At 35.2% G+C, this 9,113-nt stretch overlaps 2 protein-coding genes across 4 annotated transcripts; both read left to right on the plus strand.

The window, feature by feature from the left end:
* Positions 1-2: 2 nt before the first annotated feature.
* On the plus strand, positions 3-1,974 carry LOC145314064 (acylglycerol kinase, mitochondrial-like). Its single transcript, XM_080153806.1, has one exon. The coding sequence runs from the start codon at positions 66-68 to the stop codon at positions 1,455-1,457; it is 1,392 nt and encodes a 463-aa protein (XP_080009932.1). The 5' UTR covers positions 3-65; the 3' UTR covers positions 1,458-1,974.
* Positions 1,972-8,466, plus strand: LOC145314066 (uncharacterized). 3 transcript variants are annotated; one of them, XM_080153809.1, is made up of 10 exons: positions 1,972-2,028; positions 4,405-4,526; positions 5,075-5,140; positions 5,266-5,281; positions 5,865-5,985; positions 6,191-6,235; positions 6,510-6,578; positions 6,948-7,049; positions 7,397-7,499; positions 8,252-8,466. In XM_080153809.1, exons 2-10 carry the CDS (start codon positions 4,434-4,436, stop codon positions 8,306-8,308), a joined length of 672 nt encoding a protein of 223 aa, XP_080009935.1. In that variant the 5' UTR covers positions 1,972-2,028; positions 4,405-4,433; the 3' UTR covers positions 8,309-8,466. The 3 variants fall into 3 exon arrangements, with proteins under 3 accessions (XP_080009935.1, XP_080009934.1, XP_080009938.1); XM_080153808.1 differs by lacking the exon at positions 5,266-5,281 and adding an exon at positions 5,347-5,362; XM_080153812.1 differs by lacking the exon at positions 5,266-5,281 and having other exon boundaries at positions 5,075-5,153.
* Positions 8,467-9,113: the final 647 nt, after the last annotated feature.

A 9,113-nucleotide genomic window follows, 5' to 3' on the forward strand; every position in this document is an offset into this window, starting at 1 on the left:
TTTACGGATAAAACGAAAAAAGTCTAAATTGCTTGATCCACCTCATTAAGCGGTTTTTCTAAAAAATGGAGAAAATTCGTAAAGTCGGCAGTACACTTAGAAACCATTGGAAGAAGTCTGTATTTCTGACAGTAGCTGGGGGCTATGGCGGCAACTGGTACTGGAAAAAATTACAGGATAATGACTTCATGAGAAAGTGCTGCAGGGAAGCTTTAACCTATGGGGCTACACCAATAGGAGTACATCAACAAAATTATCATGTAACCGTAGTTCTAAATCCCGCCGCTAGTGGTGGCAAAGCTAGGAAATTGTTTGAACAATATTCAGCCCCCTTACTACATTTAGCTGGTTTCAAGGTGTCCATACAGAAAACTGAGGGAAGAGAGGAGGCGAAGGAGCTACTAAAGATTATGGAGAATTGTGATGCTGTTCTGATAGCTGGTGGTGATGGCACTCTCATGGAGGCTGTCACAGGTGTCATGAAACGAGAGGATAAAGAAAATTTTACCTCCAGAACTCCGCTGGGAATAATACCTCTTGGCACCAAAAATAGTCTTGCTAACACGCTATTTCCTAGTACAGACCAAGTGCGCCAGCTGGCTGAATCCACCATGGCCGTCATTAGACAGATCAAACGTCCTGTCAGCGTTATAGAGGTAGAGAACTTGAGTACGGATGAATTTATGCGAGGAAAGAAATTATTTGGTACCAACTCTTTGGAAATGGGAGCGTGGAGAGAAGCGGATGCTAGAAAAGACAACTACTGGTTCTTTGCCGGGCTGAAGCACAGGATGACTTACGTATTTTCCTACCTGACTGGCCACAAGGAGGTCACGTGGGACTGGCCTATCAGCGTGGCCACGCTTAAAATAGAAAAATTAACGCGGCATTTAGACGCACAACCTTCACCACCACCCACGCCACAGCGGAGAGGTGGTTTCGCGGGCTTTTTCTCATCCCCGTCAAAAATTGCGCCAAAAACCGAGGAAACTGAGGAAATTGTTGAAAGCTGGCAGGAGCCGGTCAGCATGGAGGCAGGACAAGTACAGGTCAACATGGGTACTAATGGAGATGAGTTGAATATTAAAATTTTTCCAAATAACTCCACGTTCGGCGAATTTGTTTCGGAGGGCTGGTGCAGAATAAATAAAGATTCAACCTACAGTAGTGTACCGCCCGAAGTATTGACCTCCACTCAGTTCAAGCTGGATACTTTTTCATCTCCAGAGAACCCAAGGCTGATGACCGTAGACGGGGAGGAGGTTGAGCTTACTGGCCCAATTAGAATATCTGTGCTGCCAAATGTACTGACAATGTTTTGTGGAACAGCTGACGCAGCCGTTGTGGACCCATCCACACAACCAACACAACCTCCACCCGCGCAAACATCAAGATGGTCGACACCGAGCGTGACGTCACAATATCTTTCGGGAACTAATTTCAAATCTAGAATATGAATCTGTTAAAATATATGTACGTTTTTTTCACAGTAAAATGGGTCATACACAGGATTAAAGCATGAAATAAAACAGCTTAAAACCAGCCTGGGATATATGTTAAGCTTCAAATTGTGACCTCATTGAAACAGCAGAGTGGTCAACAAGATCTTTACAATCAAACAAAACAAAAACTGTTATATAGTGTTGAAAATTTTGTCAGTATGGCTTCTAAACCGCTTTAATATCCGCTGGATAAGAACCGGTTCTGAGCCATTAAATAACCATGTATCATATCCTTTTTGATGTTCCTTACTGCTATACAATTGGATGGTATTTTCACCCCCCTCCCCACCCTCCCTCCCGACCACTCCTTCCAAAAACATTTTCTGTTATTTTATTATTGTTTTTTTTTTGGGGTGGGGGGAGGTCTTATTTTAAAAGGCTGTGATCATTTAATCATAGATTTTTTTAGTCACCATTGAATTATTATTTTATAACCGTACTTTGTTTACCTAATTAAAATTATAATTTCAGATGTTTTTAGGCCTTTTAAGCTAACCACCTAAATAATACTTTTTCATTTTAAGCGGTAAGATAAATATCTTATAATACCTACTTATAAAGTAGTGAGGCTTTTTGGCTAAAGCTCAAGATCTTGGAAATTGGTGGTCCGAATGTATCTTTCAGGGAAGCTTTATAAATGACTTGGGATGGTTTTAGGCTAATTTTCTGTTACTCCCCTGCCTATCTCAAGAGGCTAGGGGTGAGGCAACTAGTAATATAAATGAGGGTATGTTTAATTTTCTTCATCCTTTTTAAAAACAAAAATACCCCTACTTTCCCTTCCTATTTCTCGTTTCCTTTGGCCTTTCTTTTCAATGTTTCTAGTCTGCAATTGCTGCCCTACTCTTGGACATAATTTTTTTTTTTTATCCTAATTTCCCTTTATTTTGTAAATAACCAATTTGGATTTGATGCAGTTCACGGTAAAATGTTTCTGGGATTGATTGTCTTTAAAAATCTATGAACTTGAATAGTCAAGATGTAATAAGTTCCTTTTCGCGTATTTATGTGCACTTCCAGAAAACTGTATTATTGAGATTGTCTATTTCGGATTATTGGGACTTCTTTTGTCAGTTAAAATTTTCTTCTAGCGCCTTTAAAGTTTATAGATTTTTGGAGATAATCATCGGTAACAGGAATATTTTACCTTAAACTGCACCTGAGATGGGTTTTTGAAAGATGCCGCGTTTTTTCGACAATTTTTTAGACATTGATTGATTGAACGAAGACGATGAAATTTCAACACAGAGTATACAACATAAGAATTCAAAATTTTAAAATTATTAATTTAGCCATTTGTAAGAATTCAAATATTAATATTTATTAATGCATCTTTTTAGAGTTGTGTTAGACATTATACAAATGGCTAAAATAATAATTTAAAATTTTGAATTCTCAAGTTGTATACCCTGTTAAAAACCTTATTCCATCTTAAAGATCAATGCCCCGTACGATTTTAACAGAGTATTCAACTTGAGAATTCAAAATTTTAAATTATTATTTTAGCCATTTGTATAATGTCTAACACAGCTCTAAAAAGATGCATTAATAAATATGCAGCGAAAATGGATTTAAGTTGTATTAGACATTTTAATATTTGAATTCTTATGTTGTATACTCTGTGTTGAAATCTCATCGTCTTCGTTCAATCAATCAATGTCTAAAAAATTGTCGAAAAAACGCGGCATCTTTCAAAAACCCATCTCTGATTCTTCATTTTAGAAAGGAACAGAACTCCGTTTTCATAAAATAAATTGACATCGGTTAGCAGCTTAGACATAAGTTAAGGGTGCTGTTAAATGTTTCATAGACCAAACTGAAGTAAATTTAACTGATCATGATAACCGATGTGTGACGTCATAACATAAGTTAAAGCTAAACCAAAGTTCAGATCAGTTAAGACTTAACCGAAGGTGGTAAAAACAGCTTAACCAAAGCCAGCTGTCAAAATTCGTACGGGGCATTTGTACTTCAGCAGAAAAAAATAAAAACAAAATAGAAATGGGGTGGCTTCAATTTTGTAAATTAGCAAAAATAGCTACGATGATTTTGTAGATTTAAAAATAAAATTTTTTGAAGGAAGAAATTTTTTTTCAAAAAATATAAATTACTTTTGAATAATTTTATAAAAATTACTTAATAAAGGACTGCAGTCGCGTCCATCCCCCTGCCCCCCCCCCAAAAAAAAAAAAAAATTTATTAAAAATTTAGCATGGGCCTATTTTGAAGATCTTAATTGACAAGGGATTTAAAAATTTTTTTTTTAGCATATATAATATAATATGTATTTTACCTAAATTAAACATTTCTTCTTTGTACCTTTTCTTTATTTTCTATACTCTTTGCATCATTTCATTACATATGGTATAATTAAAATTAGTACCAAGACGTATTAGGATTTTTTTAAAAGACGACATTTGTCAGAAATAGGCCTTTTATGCTATTTTAATTAATTTTAGAATGGCAACCCTGCCTTTCATCGGTTATGTGCGACAGCTTATAACCTATGTTAAAAATGACGAATTGTCCACATCAGTTTATTTATGAAACCATAATAAAACTTTTGCGTACTTTATGATAAGTAACTGAACTGAGAGCTGTAACCTAACCACACTTATTTTAGATCAGTTAGCAGCTTGTTTAAGAAAACGGACTATAATTGCAAAGATACGATTAATACAGGGAGGGAGGGGACATTGAGCTGTTTATTACACTAGTCCCCAAAGCGTTTTATTATTTATTGGCTTAACAACTTTGGGGACTTCATTGAATTCTGATTGGTTGTTTAATTAAGTTGAGGGTCGTCGTTTCAACCACTAGATGTAATTTAAAAAAGGGTGTAATTTTGTGTGTCATCATTTGGTATGTAATCAATTTATCGGCCATTGTATTATTCCTTTAGATCCCTGCAAATAATATCAAAGCTTGAAGATGATGAACCCGCAGCAAATTCAGCAGCAACAGCAGTTTCAACAACAGCAGCACATGCAGCAACAGCAATTCCAACAGCAACAACATTTACAACAGGGATTTTAATGAGCTGAACATATTTTACTTCTGTTAAGTTTAATTGTTAAATCAATCATCGGATATAGATAGAATATGGTGGAATGTGGATATTATTACAGGGGTTATCGTTACTTTAGCCCGCTGCGAGCTCAACCTATAAGAGGACATGAAAATCTGGTGTAATATCTAAGTAATAATATATTGATTCTAAAACTTACTTAGTATTATCCTCTTCGACACACCTTGTTCTAATCGCTAACAGGTCATTTTACAGCTATGAAATACAAGAAACTAAAGAAAATGTATAGGTAGAAAAAAAAGCATATCTAAAGAGTGGGGGGGGGGGAGGGGGATTTGGTGGATTGTTATTTTAGCCCTCTAAAAGTTTCACTTTATTAGAAAACATGATAATCTGGTGTAGCATCTAAGTAATAATAAATCAATTTACATGTTATACAACGTAACCTCCCCCACTGCAATTGCTATTATTTAATTTAAACTTTATTATAAGAATAAATTATTATATGACTTTTATTTTGATTTTGCTCATTTAAACAAATTTTCAGCAACAGCAATTTCACCAACAGCAATTAGTACAGCAACAGCAATTACAACAACAACAGCAGCAGCAACAACAGCCAGGTATATTATCTAACTATCTTCTGTATCTAACAACAATTACAACAACAGCCAGGTATCTTAAATCTATCTTCTGTATCAACAACAACAACAGCCAGGTATCTATCTTCTGTATCAACAACAACAGCCAGGTATATCTATCTATCTTCTGTATCAACAACAACAGTAGCCAGGTATGTATATCTACCTTCTGTATCAACAACAACAGCCAGGTATATCTATATATCTTCTGTATCAACAACAACAACAACAGCCAGGTATATCTATATATCTTTTGTATCAACAACAACAACAGCAGCCAGGTACATCTATATATCTTCTATATCAACAACAACAGCCAAGTATATCTATATATCTTCTGTATCAACAACAACAGCCAGATATATCTATCTATCTTCTGTTTGATTAACTGTTAGCACAAGAACAATTAAAAATTTTATTTAGGTACCTCTAATAAGTTATTTAATGGCTTTGTACTGTAAGATTGAAAAAATAGCCTAAAACCACCGAAGACCAAAAGCTGAAATAAATAATAACTTAAAATCATCCCAGAACCTGTGATTCTTCCCTACGTGCAAGGTAGAGCTCAATTGGTTCAGTAGTTATTAAAGTCTTAAGATTCATTATATAAGAGAACCAAATTTGTTCAGATGTTAACGAGACAAAACAGACAGACACTCTGTTACTTTTATGAAAGCATAACCTATAATATAGGTCCCCAAGTAGGACCAGGACCTGGAGTAGGCCCTGGAGGCCCCGTAGGACCTGGCGGAGTACCTGGCCAGCAGCCGCCAGGCAATCAAGTCAGACCTCTCAGACCAGAAGAAATTTTCAGGTAGAAATAGTTACTCATCGCATTGTATTACAGACAGTTTCCCACGGATATTAAAATAAAAAATATGAGATATACCTACTTAAACCAGTTTTGTTATCCCTGAGAAGTCCCGGGCTGGCTAAACTGGTTTTAAAGTGCTCCTAGAGACCTCTATGGGGCGAAGGCGCTAGTTTAGTAAAAAGTAAAATATCATTTATCATTTCAGAGAGCTTGTACCTGGTTTAAAAGACAAATGGGCTGTTTGTGTAAAGTAAGTCATTTTAATCATTATTCATTCTTTCCAAGCCATTGTTAAGTTTTAAAGCAATATTTTCCTGAAGTTCCTTAAAAGAATATACTAGGTACAATATTTTAAAGTTCTTCTTTATAAATGTAGGCTGTTCTTTAAAGAGATCATTAAGATTTCATTAGATGCAAAATTCACTTGTAGGGAAAAGGGGACATTGGACTGTAAATTATGCTAGTGCCCAAAGTTTTATAACACATTCTTTCATTTGTTGGATCGACTTTCGTTTTTTGTTCAGGGACAGTTCGAGTGCTTTGCTGCAAACTGGATTAGCTGAACCTGGCAGGCTGGACCTGTATCAGGGCAGGTAAATAATGTTTCAGTATCACTTCGAAACATATTGATATCCATTGGATAAGAACTGGTTCTCAGCCATACTAAAGATCATGTATGACATTGTATTACAGACGAATTTTTCCATTTTTCCACGAATATTAAAATTAAAATCATAAAATCAATACAGGTTTTGTTAGCCTGGGTCCGCGTCCCAAGATATCTAACAAAACTGGTGTTCATCTTATAATTTTTCATTTTAATATTCGCGGAAAGCTGTCTATAATACGATTTATAACTCTTTTTCGTCATCAATCATTGATTATTGAAAGATAAAGTTATCATTATTAAAACAAATTATATTATTATGCCTTTATTTTATGATCCTTTTTGTTTGTTTTAGATTTGAATCAAGTTTGGAGGATTTTCACTCTACGATAGATCAAGCCTTGATTAATTATCAATGTGCAACAGAAACTTCCCATCAATCACAAGCTAGTGCCAAGTATGATAATCCTGATATAAAAATAACAGGATCAGTCTGAACCGAAGGATCTCGCTAACTGCTGAATCGACATGGTTCTCTTAACAGTGTAGCTTCTCATAGTAACTTGGAAGGTGTATAACTATTTTGGGAAAGGTACCTCCATCTAATGAAATCACCCCAAGAAAAAAATTATCCCTCCAAAAAAATTTAAAGTTGGGTGTTTCGACTTCACCCACCCCTTAAGGGTCACTAGAGGTCTTTCGGGGCTTAGCCGCTAATTTGATACTTTAAAACTAAGAGAAAGAAATATGTAAATATTAAGAATACCTAGGTAATACCTAGTAGGTATATTATTTTATTCTCAGATACATTCCAACAAATCTGACATATCAGCAGAATTTAGCCACAGCCAAGCTACAGATTAATTTCTGCCAGGGACTCAGGGAGATGCTTCAATCTGGTGGTCAGGTAATACCAGGGAGGGAGGGGACAATGGACTGTAAATTATTTCAGTACCCAAAGTTTTATACCACAGCTAAGCTACAGATTAATTTCTGCCAGGGACTCAGGGAGATGCTTCAATCTGGTGGTCAGGTAATACCATGGAGGGAGGGGACAATGGACTGTAAATTATTTCAGTACCCAAAGTTTTATACCACAGCTAAGCTACAGATTAATTTCTGCCAGGGACTCAGGGAGATGCTTCAATCTGGTGGTCAGGTAATACCATGGAGGGAGGGGACAATTATCTGTAAATTATTTTAGTACCCAAAGTTTTATACCACAGCTAAGCTACAGATTAATTTCTGCCAGGAACTGAGGGAAATGCTTCAATCCGGCTGTCAGGAAATACTAGGGAGGGAGGGGACAATTATCTGTAAATTATGCTGATCCAAAGTTTTTAAAACCAGTTCTTTCATTCGTTGGCAGAAAAACTTCCATTTTAATATTGAATTATTGTTAAGTTGTGGACAAACTTGCAGAATCCAAAATTTTACTTCAAACATATTAATTACAGGGGTAATTTAGTTTCACATAATCAGGGGGAAGGAAAAGGTAATACTCAAATTTATCGTCTATTGCCATTCCTGGACAAAATGAGGGTCTATTAAGAGGCGTTTAATTGACAATAGGTACTTTTTTTTTAAGTATGAAGTTAAAGAATTTTTTTCTGTCTTTAATATAATGTCTAAATTACTTAATAGTAAAATTAAATTAAGGATCCAACTGTGCAGCCCCAAGCATCCCAACCTCAGGCCGCCACAGCAAGCCAATGACAAAACCCTCTGGTTAGGAAGCTACCCCAGTATAGATGAAAGTAACCCAAGACTAAGAACTTTATGGTTCTTGTATCAAACGATATTTAAGTGCTTAAAATGGTCTTCAATGTTGTCATTTTGAAAATAAATTTAATGTTTAATAATACATACAGTTTCCCTACCACCTTTACAAATAAAATATGAAACATATAATCTCAAACGGCGAAAATTTTAAGGCAAAATATTTTTCTTAGATAAAAATGAAAAAAATATTGTTATTAAATCAGGGTGGGGAAAAACCCAGGTTTTTTTTTAAAAAGCCCAGCCCAACCCAACCCAAAAACCCAACCCAAAAACCCTTAAAAACCCAGAGTTTTTATGGGGGTTTTATTGGTTTTTTAAAAAAAACCTGGGTGTTTTTTTTTGGGTGGGTTTTTTGTATGCCCACCCTGTATTAAATAGGTATTTTTTATACTTTGAAAAGAGTCATAAATTCAATTTAATCCATATAACGTAAGTGTAAACGAGCATTTTATACACTTATTAAAAAATTTTATTTTGTAATTTGTTGTTATCAACACAAATAGATAGGTAGTAAATGTAGGTAAATCTGTTTCCAGTATGGCTTACAAACCGATTAATATCCGCTGGATTAAAGTCGGTTCTCATCCACACTGAAAAAACATGTACTGTATAGCATCGTATTACAGTCATTTTTCCACAAATATTAAAAAATTTCATACCAGTTTTGTTAGTTAAGGCATTCTGCCATTTTGTGCCAACGAAACTGGTTTTACTATCATTTTAATATCTGCGGAAAGCT

Source organism: Acartia tonsa, chromosome 3 (genome assembly GCF_053477335.1).
Source record: "Acartia tonsa isolate MP-2025a chromosome 3, ASM5347733v1, whole genome shotgun sequence".
In the NCBI taxonomy this organism is placed as follows: Eukaryota; Metazoa; Arthropoda; class Copepoda; order Calanoida; family Acartiidae; genus Acartia; species Acartia tonsa.